A 15105-nucleotide genomic window follows, 5' to 3' on the forward strand; every position below is an offset into this window, starting at 1 on the left:
CTGTGTCATAAAGACAACCCTGCTGTCTAAAGATGTTCAGGTTCAACTCACATTTCCTGTATGCTGATCACTTACACGAGTGACTTCTGATGATCATAGATTCCTTAAAATAAGAAGGCCCTCACATCAATCTAAACTATGACAATTTCTCTTACAGAACTTTGGCAGATTTTTCCTGCCCAAATTGTGTAGTCAAAGATTGCCAAATGTTTGCACACCGCCTACATTATTTTTGTCAACTCCACATACCACCTGCTCTGCTATTTTATCAATATTTCCTTTTATTTAGTCACCTTCAACTTAAATGTTTTTTTTAAATGAAGGTAATTTCACTACCTTGTATGGAACTCCAGTATTATTGACCAAAAATGAAATATAGTCATAATGATAAAAACCAATGGACCTAGAGACTATCATACAGAGTGAAGTCAGAAAGAGAAAAAAACAAGTATCAGATATTAACACACCTATATGGAATCTAGCAAGATGGTACAGATGAACCTGTTTACAAGGCCAAAATCAACATACAGACATAGAGAACAAACGTGTGGGCACTAAAGTGGAAAAAGGGGTGGGTGTGATGAACTGAGAGATGGGATTGACATATACACACTCAGTTCAGTTCAGTTGCTCAGTCATGTCCTACTCTTTGTGACCCCATGAATCGCAGCACGCCAGGCCTCCTTGTCCATTACCAACTCCCGGAGTCCACCCAAACCCATGTCCATCAAGTCAGTGATGCCATCCAACCATCTCATCCTCTGTTGTCCCTTTATCCTCCTGCCCTCAGTCTTTCCCAGCATCAGGGTCTTTTCCAATGAGTCAGCTCTCCGCATCAGGTGGCCAAAGTATTGGAGTTTCAGCTTCAACATCAGTCCTACCAATGAACACTCAGGACTGATTTCCTTTAGGATGGATTGGTCGGATCTCCTTGCAGTCCAAGGGACTCTCAAGAGTCTTCTCCAACACCACAGTTCAAAAGCATCAATTCTTCAGCGCTCAGCTATCTTTAGAGTTCAACTCTCACATCCATACATGACCACTGGAAAAACCATAGCCTTGACTAGATGGACCTTTGTTGCAAAGTAATGTCTCTGCTTTTTAATATGCTGTCTAGGTTGGTCATAATTTTCCTTCCAAGGAGTAAGCATCTTTTAATTTCATGGCTGCAGTCACCATCTGCAGTGATTTTGGAGCCCAGAAAAATAGTCAGCCGCTGTTTCCACTGTTTCCCCATCTATTTGCCATGAAGTGATGGGACCGGATGCCATGATCTTAGTTTTCTGAATGTTGAGCTTTAAGCCAACTTTTTCACTCTCCTCTTTCACTTTCATCAAGATACACTAATATGTATAAAATATGAATAGATAACTAATGAAAACCTACTGTATAGCACAAGGAACTCTACTCAGTGCTCTGTGGTGACCTAAATGGGCAGGAAATCCAAAAAAGAGGGTATATATGTATACCTATGGTGATTCACTTTGCTGTACAGAAACTAACACGGCACTGTAAAGCAACTATACCCCAATTAAAAAAAAAATCAAAGAATCTGAGTGGTCTGTGTCTAAAGACTCACTCCTCTCAATTAAAATGGATAAGTAACCACTCACAGAAGAATGCTGATGGCATCTTAGTATTAAACTGAGATTTTCTTATCTATATAACATTCAAAATCATCTCTTAACTATCAAGGATCTACATGCCAACTTCTAGATAAAGTGTATGACTGGAGCATACCACATTTCCAAAGTACTCATTGCTTCTTGTTTTGATACATCGTTGGCCCCCAACAACTAAGTGCTTTAAGTCTAAACTCCTGTTAAGTTACATTTTAAAAACTAAACAGTGGGAGCTACTGATTGTTGGACTTTCTGGCCAGAAAGTGTCTTTCTTTATTTTACAGACGATGGCTAGATGGCTATGGTTTAGATTATCACATGCAGTAGCCCTTAGTAGGAACACTTTCACTCACAGCTCTTAATCATTTATTTGAACCTAAAACTAAATTCATCTTCTCAGGAAATAGGAACAAAACATGATTCACATAGTTTCTATTATGTAAGAATTATGCTAAAACAAATGGAAGGAAACAGTGGTTATTATCACCTACTCTTTAGGTTTCCAATTAAAATCTTCACTCTGATAGACTTTGACTAGTTTTTCTCCATTTCTCTTTTTCTGAAGAGAAGCTTTTCTTAATCACAATGTGACACTTTCAGAATATTGTGAAATGAGGATAATATTAGAACTTACCTCATAGTATTTTGTGAAAATTAAGTGAGGTGTAGAAAGGTTGGAATATAAGTATCAGGAAAGGTCATTTAGTATCAGCAATGACTTATGTCATAGTTAAATATTAAACAAAGGTTAATTTTAATTTTTAAGGAAAATTATGTGTTAACCCTGGGCTTCCCTGGTAGCTCAGATGGTAAAGAATCTGCCTGCAAGGCAGGAGATCCAGGTTTGATCCTTGGGTTGGGAAGATTCCCTGGAGAATGGCAACCCACTCCAGTATTCTTGCCTAGAGAATTCCATGGACTGAGGGGCCTGGCGGGCTATAGTCCATGGAGTCACAAAGAGTCAGACATGACTGAGTGACTCACACACACGCAGGCACACACACACACACACACACGTTAACAGTAATGAGATAAGAAATATCCTATGATTATAAGTATAGGAAATATTTTACTTAAATGCTTAAACAGCAAAGAAGTTTGCTGTGGAATTCACTCTTTCAGAAGTTTACTTAACTAATACAGATAGGTTTCACTGTGTATGGAACTAATGCAATGATTTGATATTGACAACACAATATTTTTAATAGTAGGTCTCAGTTACCCAATTTCTCAGTTACTAAGAATCTTCTCTCTCTCATCATTCTTATCTATAATTTTGTTATAATTTTCCATTGATTCTTGCAAGTATTTATGACTATTTTAAAATAATTGTGAGGATGATTGTTTCATGGATGACTATGTGAGTTGCTGAATGTGAGTAGCAATCGTCCACTCATCCATCTTGACATGGATCTAAGAAATCAGATGTCCTAGATTGGTGCATGCATTCATTCAGTCTTGTCAGCTAGCTGCAAGGACATTCATGTAAGACAGATATGGCAAGTCTGGATCTCTCTTCTAGTCAGATCCAAGTCCCTATGGAACTATTTATTTACCAAAAAAATATGGTCAGTAGTAACACCTATCCTACATTTAGTAGATATCTGTGACTTTTATCTGTTCAGCATCCATGCCGCCTCTTCCTGAAAGAGCACATGAGTGGTCTTTCTTTGGGTAATTATTCTTCAACCATTCCCAGTCCACAAGGTTTGGATATGGTATATCCAAGCTTTGGGTTTCCCTGGTGGCTGAGATGGTTAAAGAATGCAGGAAATTTAGGAAACCCGGGTTTGACCCCTGCGTTGGGAAGATCCCTTGGGGAAGGGAATGGCTACCCATTCCAGCATTCTTGCCTAGAGAATTCCAGGGACAGAGGAGCCTTGTGGGCTACAGCCCATGGGGTCTCAAAGGTTGGACACGACTGAGTGACTAACACTACACTACCACCCCAGCTTCAGGACCAGGGGTGAACACATGCCCACCCATCAGAGCAAGTGACAGATGGAAGGTAGAACTATGATCAAGTCCCCCAGCCTCCAGTGAGTCCTACCATCTAACTTTAGTGGAGGGAGTAAATTGCTAATACTCTCAGGGTTGCTAAACCAGAGCAGCTCATGGTCATCTTTGGAAGACCCAGGTCTTCTCGCATTGCAGTTGGATTCTTTACCAGCTGAGCCACAAGGAAACCCTTTGGAAGACAGCCTGTCTGAGAATGAAGCTAACTTTCATAAAACAGAATCAGTAGATGAAGTAGTTTAAGCCTCTGAATCCACCTGTAGCTAAAGTTGAACACCCTTAAGTTTCATTTACATGACTAAATGGTCACTTACTGTAGCTACTTTGAATTCAGTTGCTGTCACTTTTGACCCCAAGTTCACTGAATGATATCCTGCTCAATAATTAATACACTACAAAGAATTAAATGAGTAATCATTGGTGTTATCAGAAAGTGAGCCAGTTAGGCAGCAAGCACTCAGTAAGTATTAGCTATCAATAAGAACTGCAATTATAATTTATCAATTACTAAGTGCCTTATAAAAGTTAGGTAAATGCACTGAGCCTGGGGAATAATTAAACACAAGAGTGAAAGTTTCTTGTAGAATTAGCAAATGGAGATGCTTCCAAAGGGGACTTAATGGAAAAAACAGAACCAAAATAGAAACAAACAAGCAAGACATTACACTTGACATTGGGCTTACCCGGTGGCTCAGTGGTGAAGAACTCGCCTGCAATGCAGGAGTCGCAGGTCGATCCCTGGATCGGGACGATGCCCTGGAGGAGGGCATGACAACCCACTTCAGTATTCTTGCCTGGAGAATCCCATGGACAGGGAAGCCTGGCCGGCTACTGTCCATAGGCTCCCAAAGAGTCAGACATGACTAAGTGACTTAGCACGCACACACACACAGTTGACATTAGCTGCATAGAACTGGGAGAGTAACTCTGCCTGAGACTGGAGACAGCTGGAGCTTTTTAAGACCTTCATATGCCCAAGGCCTTTAACTTTAGGAGGCCCTCGACACATAATATTAATATAAAGCACATTAAAATGTACCTTTCCCATATGAAATTTAAATCTGTATAATTAGAATAGTATTAAATTTTTATAGACATGTAATTAAACATTAATTAATTTCTACATTGCAGTTTACTTTTTAAAATTTGGATCCAATATGCGTTTTCAGAATTCCAAAATTTTTTATAGGCCCTCAGAAGGCTTGTAAACCTTAGGGCTTTCTAACTCAGGGATCTACTAGAAAAACAATCCTGGAAGAAGAGCATCAGGAGAGGCCTCAGATTGTGTGACCCACATCCTAGAAAACTCCATTTTGGACACTGAATTTACACCTATCTTTGGCCATCTCTCACTGACCATTGCTAAAAACCAACATGATGAGAGAGACACTGAGAAATTACTCCTTAGGACTGTCAGGGTCACTGCTTATACACCAGTTTTACTCATTTATTTATGTTGATAAGCTCACCTCTCCTCCCCTGCAGGCCTGGAGAAACAGTTGGTGAGAAGGATTTCTCTCCCACTCTAGCTTTTTCTAGTATAAGGGATGTGGTGTTCCATGACTTCTGAGGCTGTGCATGAATATAATTAGAATCCCCATGGTGTCAGAGCTCAGGTAATTTCCTCATCTAACAATTTCACCTCCATTTGGAGCGTCAGTAATTTCATTTTGTACTGTACTCTTGAAGATCGATTCATTTGAGGTGGTGCTAAAAAGTATTTTCCTTCAAAAGGTGTCCGGTAACTCCAGCTCTTAAAATTTCCTATTGCTCATTTTATCGTTAAATCAAATCTCCATTAGGTGCGGAGACCCTTTGTCTGAGCTAAGATTTTATTTCTGTTATATTAACACAATGGGTGACAGAAGCTGAGAACTGTAGACAAATCTGCAGGAGTTTTATATATAAAGTTACACCGGTATCAGAAAGAGCCTGAGTCCATTAACATTTTCTTATAAACTGTGCAATCTTCAGTCCAGTTCAGTTGCTCAGTCGTGTCCGACTCTGTGACCCCATGGACTGAAGCATGCCAGGCCTCCCTTTCCATCAACAACTCCCAGAGTTTACTCAAACCCATGTCCATTAAGTCAGTGATACCATCCAACCATCTCATCCTCTGTCGTCCCCTTTTCTCCTTCGGCCTTCAATCTTTCCCAGCATCAGGGTCTTTTCAAATGAATCAGTTCTTCACATCAGGTGGCCAAAGTATCGGAGTTTCAGCTTCAGCATCAGTCCTTCTAATGAATATTTAGGACTGAATTCCTTTAGGATGGACTGGTTGGATCTGCTTGCTGTCCAAGGGACTCTCAAAAGTCTTCTCCAAAACAAGAGTTCAAAAGCATCAATTCTGTGCTCAGTTATCTTTATAGTCCAACTCTCATATCCATATATGACCACTGGAAAAACCATAGCTTTGACTAGATAGACCTTTGTTGGCAAAGTGATGTCTCTGCTTTTTAATATGCTGTCTAGGTTGGTCATAACTTTTATTTCAAGGAATAAATGTCTTTTAATCTCATGGCTGCAGTCACCATCTGCAGTGATTTTGGAGCCCCCAAAAATAAAGTCTGTCACTGTTTCCCCATATATTTGCCAAGAAATGATGGGACCAGATGCTATCTTTTCTGAATGCTGAGTTTTAAGCCAACTTTTTCACTCTCCTCTTTCACTTTCATCAAGAGGCTTTTTAGTTCTTCTTCACTTTCTGCCATAATGGTGGTGTCATCTGCATATCTGAGGTTATTGATATTTCTCCCAGCAATCTTGATTCCAGCTTGTGCTTCAACAGCCCAGCATTTCTCGTGATGTACTCTGCATAGAAGTTAAATAAGCAGGGTGACAATATATAGCCTTGACATACTCCTTTTCCTATTTTGAACCAGTCTGCTGTTCCATGTCCAGTTCTAACTGTTGCTTCCTGACCTGCATACAGATTTCTCAGGAGGCAGGTCAGGTGGTCTGGTATTCCTCTCTTGAAGAATTTTCCACAGTTTGTTGTCATCCCCACAGTCAAAGGCTTTGGCCTAGTCAATAAAGCAGAAGTAGATGGTTTTCCGGAACTCTCTCGCTTTTTCAATGATCCAACGGATATTGGCAATTTGATCTCTGGTTCCTCTGCCTTTTCTAAATCCAGCTTGAACATCTGGAATTTCACAGTTCACATACTGTTGAATCTTGGCTTGGAGAATTTTGAGCATTACTTTGCTAGCGTGTGAGACGAGTGCAGTTGTTCAGTAGTTTGAACATTTATTGCTTGGCACTGCCTTTCTTTGGGACCCAGAGACCCCACAGAGACTGAAACAGAACTGTGTTTGAGTGTCTCCTGTGGAGGTATGGGTCAGCAGTGGACTGCCTAGGGGGCAGGGGCTCTGGGTACAATCTTATATAGATATTTAATCTCTGCTTCTGTTTCCTTATAGGTAAAATGGGAGTAATAATTATTAATATTTTATAGACACATTGTAAAGATTAAATATATTACTATATAGAGAGCATTTCGAACAGCATCTGACAGACCAATTTTATTATTACTACATGTTATATTTTAGTTAAGTAATTTAAATAGATCTATATGTCGTAAGTCTTACTCTGTTTAAAACTTTTTTAGACATTCAGGTTTAATGTTAGTGCTACTTGCTGAAGGAGAAATAAATAGGACTCAGTGGGCATAGAATTAATGTTTCTAATTCTGCAGAGCAAAACCTCATTAAACTGTAAGCCCATAACTTGGAATTTATGGTAATATACGAGATACCTAACTTTCTGGTGTCTGTGAAGGCAAGGTTTGCCAGACAAATACAGAAGGTTATTTCTGACTAGCATAAGGGGAAAATATTTGATAAAATCTCGGAATATTCTTTGGGCTTTCCTGGTGGCTCAGATGGTAAAGAATCAGCCTGTAATTCAGGAGACTCAAGTTCGATCCCTGGGTTGGAAAGATACCCTGAAGAAGAGAATGGCAACCCACTCCAGTATTCTTGCCTGAAGAATTTCATGGACAGAGGAGACTGGCGGGCTATAGTTCATGGGGTTGCAAAGAGTCGGATACAACTGAGCAACTTTCACTTCACAGGAATACTCTTTAGCATATAAAAATAAATAAAGGTGCATTCATATATAAGATACTTGGAGAGGTTATTTTAAAATGGTTCTTATTTATACATTACAGTATGTTGAGGAAGTTATAGACTTGAAAATACTATTAGTAATTAGTAAGTGGGTACTGAAAGCAATAAATGTATATTTTCTTTCAACATATATTTTTTACTTTCTTCCTACTTTTCAGTATTCCTGAAATTTTGGAACACTATTTAAAAAGATGCTAATCAATATTCAAAGCTAAGGTATTCATTATTCATTTTTAAAAATAATAATAAACACTTATGTTTAATCAATCTGGCAAAATAGGTACCCAGGTTCCATGAGAACCTCATCCATGATCATCATCTCTGAGGCTGCACCAGCAGCAGGAAGTCAGAAAAGGTGCTCTGGCACTTGAGGACATATCCTATATGTATTTCTCACAGGATAAAGGCTATGGTATGGAATATCACCTCTGCCTCCCCCCGAGTGAACTGTGTAAGACTCTGGGGAAGAAATAAGGGTGGCAGAGGGAAATACTGGCTCATCTTGTATACCACAAGCATGTAATCTATTCAAAAAACTTTAAAACCTCTTAAGGTTTTAATACAATCAACTAGTCCTTCTTTATTAGAATATTCTCCTTCCTTGGTTTTGATCACATCACTGTGGTTTTCCTCTTGCATGTAAGGCCATTTCTAATTTCACCCTTCTGGAGGGCTGTAAATTGTCAATTTCCAGAAGATTCCTTTCTTACTCTATACATCCCCCTTGCATAAGTTGTCATAAACTCTCATGATTTAAGTGGGAGGATGATCCGCAGGATCATCAAATAATGACTTGTTCATTAAAACATATGTATTAGGTTTCTTCTATAGCCCTTGGCCAAGTGTTATTCACTCAGTCTTGTCCGACTCTTTGTGATCCCATGGACTATAGTCCACCAGGATCCTAGTACTTAGGAAAGCAGGCATGATTCTGTTTTTCTGAACTTTCATTTCATACAGGAAGACAGAATTACCACAGGCAAAATAAAATATGTTAGATATTAATATGTCCTAAAAAGAAAAATTCAGACTTTCTGTAAGTAAAGTGTCAGTCTGCAATACAGAAAGTTTGTACTGGCTCCACATCAGCGCTCAGTTCGGAGCCTCAGGTGCATATAACAAAATGTCCAGTGCACCCTAGCTGGCTAGTTGGGACCTTATATTCATTGTGACTCCAACTGAATGTATGATTCCCATCAACTTTCTTCTACCGCCACCACTGAGTTGCTCAAACCAGAATGTAGGAGTCATTCTTGAACCCCTTTCCCTCTTTCCCCCAGCCCATGTGTCACAAAGGTAACCATTTCTCCCACACAACTCTAGCCATGCGTCACAAGGTAACCATTTCTCCCACACAACTCTAGCCACTTCTCTCCAGCTTCACTGTCACTATCCTAATTCAATCCAACATCACCTCTCACCGGGATTCTTGCAATAAGAGAGCCCCTATAGCCACCAACACCTTCCTCCAGTGTGATTAAAACTCATCTTGTCACTCCTCTGGCCTGTGCTCAGTTGCTCAGTCATGTCTAGCTCTTTCAGACCTCAAGGACTGTAGCCCACCAGGCTCCTCTGTCCATGAGTTGCCATGCTCTCCTCCAGGGGATCTTCCCAACCCAGGCATCGAACCCCAGTCTCCCGCATTGCAGGCAGATTCTTTAGCTGTCATTCCTCTACTTCAACAGATTAATGGAACCAAATTGCTTCTGCCCAGCTTCCCACCACATCATTCTTGGAGACACTCTTACCCTTGTACCCTAGTCTTTGTTCTTCCTTCCATCCTCTCTTGGCCCTGGATATTTCCACATACTATATCTTCTTCCTAGAATGTTCTTTCCCTAACTCTTCATCAGGCTAACTCATCTTTCAAATCTCACGTTAAAACATCCCTTCAGTAGGCAAGTCTTACCCAAACCCTCAAGCTGAGTTATTTGCACTAATTATGGATTCCTGATATCCTATCTTCTTCACAATACATTCTACCTGTGTCATTCTATTCTTCTCTCTCCTCACTCAAAAGCTCCAAAAGGTTAAGGACAATGGCTGCCTTTTCAACACATTATCCCCCAGTGCTTATCAAATAATGTTTGCCATAGAGTAAATGTTCAGTGAGTAGAGCATGGAACTCTTAATCCCAGGGTCATGGGTTTGAGCCACAGGTTGGGTGCAGTTATGCCTCCCTGATGGCTCAGATGGTACAGAATGTGTCTGCAATACAGGAGACCCAAGTTCGATCCCTGGGTCAGGAAGATCCCCTGAAGAAGGGAATGGCAACCCACTCTAGTATTCTTGCCTGGAGATTCTCATGGACAGAGGAGCCTGGTGGGCTACAGCCCATGGGTTTGCAAAGAGTCAGACACAAATGAGCAACTACTGCAAATATCCAATACGTATTTACTGACCAAATGAATAAATATTATAGCAACGATAAATACCAGATGATTAGTGACTGTTATCACTTGGCATTTATATGCTTCATACGCAAGAGATGATTCTGAATCATGATCTCTTAAGAGTACTTACACATCACCTTCCCTTTATACATTTGGGATCATGGAGGATGCTCTCCAGCAACTGACACATTTCCAGAATCCAGTAACGCCTTCCCTTGCACATTACTGTTCCAATTTTCACATTCCTAGGCAGCGTTATCAGCCAAATCTTCCAGAGAGATGTCCTAGTGTTGATTCTGCTATAAAATAGAGACCCACTTTAGACATAAATTGATCTTGGATTTTGTAACTAGTAAGAATACGTTTGCATTAGTTACAGTTATTATTAAGAAATAACACTGAGATGGTACCACAAAAGGAAAGTAACTATGACTTTGTCTTTTCTCCTTTTGATTGCTGCTTGAGTCTTTAATACATTTTCTTCTTATCCTTATCTTTTTGATAATTCCCTTGAAGTATCTGATCTTCTCTTCTCAAACTAATCTATGCTCTCTCAGGAGAATTACACTAAATTTATGTCCACTTGGTCTTTATAGACTAATGCCATTAAACCTTGTTTGCTTTCCTTCCCATTCATTATGCCTTATTCATTAAAAATTGCTAATATTTATTAATCATGTACCAAATGCTACACATATATTTATACCATTCTACAACAAAGAAAGCATTGTTTTTATTTTAATTTTTCAGAAAAGGAAACTAAGAGTTAGAAACGTTAAGTGACCTGTCCAAACCCCAAAGATACTAAGTATTTGAACTGGGATTTGAGCCCAAAAGTCTGCTATTGTCTTACTTGCTGAGATGCAATTTTCTTTTAATTATTTGCCCTCCTTTCCCTTGATTTTCTGTATATATTAGGTCTTCAATAAATACTGTTTAACGTTTCACTAGGCCATTATTATTATTATTGGAACATGAATGGTAGTATTCCCGATTTTGTTCTGTTTGTTCTTTCAACTGAAATTGAACTGAGCCTAAATAAAGACAAGCTGGTAGTGCAGCAAAAGCAATATGGATAACTGATGGTCAGAAGGAAAATCCTGTTTCGAGGTGTTTTCAAGAGGAAGAAAAGCTTTCCAGGGCTTCACCAGCTGGTAAGGTCAAACTGTTTTGGGAATCCTCTGGTATATAATGTTATTAATAATCATTTAAACTATCCCCCCCCCCCTTCAAAAGAGTCAGCCTGTGTAAAACATTTCCATTGTGTGTGTAAGACAAGGGATAGAGAGAAATCGGCAGTTTTCCTGGGCCATTGGTCTGTATTTTGTTTCCTGTAATAACTCTCTACCCAAGTAATTACAGATAGGAGACTTAGCGATTCATTTCCTCTGTGTCTATCTCTCTGTCTCTCTCTCATGCTGTGTCTCTGGAGGGACTCCTGGGAGCCCGGTAGCCCGCCAGGCTGTAGCTCTGTGAAGCTGCAGTGTTTAAGGGGCTGTTTTACCGTCTCAAAAGCAAACTCCATGTGCGGGTGAGGGCAAACGCTCCTCCCGCCCCGGGCCGCTCGCCTTCTGTCCTCGCGGAGCTGTCGGATTCCCGCCTCCACACTTCCCCTGGAGTCATTCCCCGGCCGTCCCAGGATAACCCCTGACCTAGGCTGGGGAGAAGGAAGGCTGTCAAAAGGTAAAATTGGTCGAGTGCCGCTGGGGCCTGGGCCTTGAGAGACCCCGTGCGGCGGCCGGCGCCCCCTCTTCTCCGCCGACGCGGGGTCGGGGTCGGCCTGGTGCGGTGTGCTTGCCCGCGCCTCCGGAGGCCGCCGGGGCTCGGCGGGCGCGGGAGCTGCGCCCCAGGAGGAGCCCGCGGCCGGCAAGGTCGCGACGTGAGAGTCCAGACGGTTTGGTCTAATGGTTAGGGCTTTCGAGTCCAGGTTTGGTTTCATCTCTGGTCACCTGGGTGACCTTGGGCAAGTTCCTCAGCCTGAGCCCACCAGCTTCGAAATCCAAGATGTGGGGAGAGTGGGGTGCTAGCTAAATGCACCTGGGCGTGCAAGAATGAACTAAACGAAGCACCCCTGGCACACAGTAGGCGTTCAGTTACTGGCTAAGCTGATTAGGGGGAGTTACAAGTTCCCGCTCTGGGGTTGGAAACACAAGTTCGAGCTCCGACTTTTCCCGTTCTTCACAAAGGAGGGGTGGTGGGAGGGTAGCAGCCCTCCCCTCCCAGCACCCCCAACTACCAATAGACCTCGGAGAACCCGGAGAGTCCGTCCCGGGGCGCCTTCAGACGGCCCCGCTGCCGGAGCCTAGTAGCGTCCCCCGGCGCCCGCGGGGCGTCTCTTTCTCTCGGGCGGAGGAAAGATTTCTTCCGTGTTATCTCCCTCCCTCTCGAGCCCCCGAGCTCGCTCGCTGCTGCCTCTGTGTCCCGGCGGCCGCGGAAAGCCGGGTCGAGCCTCCAGCGGGAGGGAAGAGTCAGCCCCGGGGTGTGCTAGCCCCTCCTGGCCCCGAGCAGGGGAGCGAGGAAGAGGTGGCGCGGAGCAGCGGGAGGTGCGGAGCCCCGGGCGACCCGCCCGGCCCCTTCCTCATTTTGCCTGCCTCTGGGCTCCGCTCGGGGATTTCAGGTCCCGAGGCGCCGCCAGGTGTCGGTCCTCACCACCCTCCCTCCCCGGCCGTGGCCCAGGGGCCTACGGTGGAGGGGCCGGGGTGGGGGGCACCAGCGCCGCGCGGCGGGAGTGGGCGGCGAGCGCAGGCCAGCGAGGTAAGGAGGGGCGCGGCGGGCGGGCCGGCAGCCGCACGTGTGCGCGCCAGTGCGCGTGCTCTGAGGGGGCGTGGGGGGCCCGCCGGCGCCTCCCGTCCCCCTAGCATCCCTAAGTCCCCACGTCCCATTATCGCCGCTCTTCCAAACCCCACCCTCCCTGCTAATAATTTCCCAGTGCAGAAGCAGAGGCAGACCTGGAGAGACTGCGCTTTCTACTCCCCTCGCCGCCCCCCCCCCGGCCCCCGCCCTTCCTGCTATAAATAATCTGGACTGGCGGGTCAGGCACGTCACTCGGCCAGAAACCTGGACCCCGAGGTTTTCTTCTCTGGGAATGGGGGGCAAAGGGTGAGGAGAAGGAGACAGAAATCGCTCGTGAGTAGTGAAGTAAAGCTTGCTCCTTGACTCCTAGAAAAGACCAGGCATCATTTTCTTCTTCTTCTTTTTTTAAAAAAAAAAAAAAAAAATTTCCGTGTCTTATTCTCTACGCTATGTACCCCCTCCACTCCCGGCCCCAAATCCAACCCATTGCTCAACACGCCTCCCATCGGTTTCTTCCCTCCCTCCCCCTTCTACTCCCGCTCCCACCATTCCTGTTCCTCCCTCCCCCCCCCACCACCACCTCCGCCACACAACCCCCACTTTCAGCACCCATCTCGCTCCAGGCAGAGGATGCTCAGTGCCTTGGAAATAAAGTTCAGATTCCTTTCCCCGCCGTTTGCTAAGACCAGAAGTCAACTCCCAGGCACTCATTTTCCCCTAGCACTACACACCTGCTCTCCTTTAAATTCCTCATCTGGTTCTCTACATTTAAGAGGAAACACACAGACACACACACAGACACACACACACACAGACACACACACACACACACACCCCAAACACCACAACCCGCGAGGTGCGAAACCGCCTCCTGCCACTACCAAAACTTACCAGACGCTCTGGTTGTTTTTATCTTAACAAAAGGACAACAAAGATTTTTACCATGGGTCCTCCCGTAGGGTGACTTTTCTATATTATCCAAATACGTATGTATTGTACATATATATTTATATATGTGTCTGTTTTCCCTTTTTTTCCCTTTAATTTTTTTTCCCCTTTAACAAGAAAATCTTCTCGGTCCCAGGCAGCGGCTGCCCCTTTGATGTTTTGGTACGCCGTGCGCATGCGCCTCACATTAGAATTACTGCACTGGGCAGACTAAGTTGGATCTCCTCTCTTCAGCGAAACCCTCAACCATCCAAAACTAAAGGGATGTGGAGAGTCCGGAAAAAGGACTACTTTGGGGTTTGGTCATTCCCCTTAATAATCGCCGCCGTCTGTGCGCAGAGGTAAGTGTGCCTAGCGTTTCTCTTTTTCCTTTTTCACTTTGAAGGGCTCTGTCTGTATACCTCTGTGAGCAAGGATCTGTAGTGAGGATCAGATAGCTACTGAAGCGCTGTGCCTGCCGTTTTATTGATGCCTGTTTATTGTCTTTTCTTTCTCTAGTGTCAATGACCCTAGTAATATGTCGCTGGTTAAAGAGACGGTGGATAGACTCCTGAAAGGTTATGATATTCGACTGAGACCAGATTTTGGAGGTAATGGGGTTGCCTTGGTAATAAGAAACAGCCCAGCAGCTATTGCCTAAGCTGTCTTTTGAGCTTTGTGCGCTGTCTTTCCTCTCCCTTACTGTGGGTTGCATGTGGTGTATTGACTGAGTCTCTGTGTTACCATATTGAGAAACTGATCCAAACTTAAGCCTGTGTTACTCTCCAGCACTTAGGTGGTCTTTCAGAGATACCCTCTTAGCCTATACTGGAGACTGCTGTCTTCCAGCTTTCTCTGTTTAAATTCTTTGCTTCACCGTCTTTGTTTTGCTGCGATACAAACCTCTTAAGTTTAATTAATGTTGTGCCAGTGAACCTGGCTTCCTGAAGGCCACCGGGAACGTTTTTGAGGACAAGATATGCAGACAATTGGTTGAGAAGTGGCATTAACCCCCTGTGCCCGCCTCCTTTGGAGGAGTTCAGGCCATGGTTTAAATTGGCTACTTTCTGGATATTATCCAGTCCTGGAAGCCTCACTGCGGGGGACAGCTGGGATGGGGCTAGAGGGGACCTGTGGGGCTTGGAGGACAGGGAGGGTAGGGGGAGAAGGGCCAGAGATCTCTCTTGCTTCAACCTTAGATACAATGATATGTCCATTTAATTTTAC

The 15105-nt window shown here is 43.5% G+C and overlaps 1 protein-coding gene across 4 annotated transcripts in view; it reads left to right on the forward strand.

The window, feature by feature from the left end:
* Nucleotides 1-12863: 12863 nt before the first annotated feature.
* GABRB2 (gamma-aminobutyric acid type A receptor subunit beta2) overlaps nucleotides 12864-15105 on the forward strand; it is a 273067-nt gene continuing 270825 nt past the window's right edge. For 2 of the 4 annotated variants that reach the window (XM_043464786.1, XM_043464789.1), the window contains exons 1-3: nucleotides 13191-13284; nucleotides 14036-14240; nucleotides 14398-14489. In XM_043464786.1, the coding sequence (XP_043320721.1) occupies nucleotides 14164-14240; nucleotides 14398-14489 (169 nt within the window). In that variant the 5' untranslated portion in view covers nucleotides 13191-13284; nucleotides 14036-14163. Of the gene's footprint in view, nucleotides 12913-13190; nucleotides 13285-13683; nucleotides 13938-14035; nucleotides 14241-14397; nucleotides 14490-15105 lie in introns of those variants that run through there. The other 2 variants (XM_043464787.1, XM_043464788.1) reach the window with 2 other exon arrangements.

This window comes from Cervus canadensis, chromosome 4 (assembly GCF_019320065.1).
Source record: "Cervus canadensis isolate Bull #8, Minnesota chromosome 4, ASM1932006v1, whole genome shotgun sequence".
Taxonomy (NCBI): domain Eukaryota; kingdom Metazoa; phylum Chordata; class Mammalia; order Artiodactyla; family Cervidae; genus Cervus; species Cervus canadensis.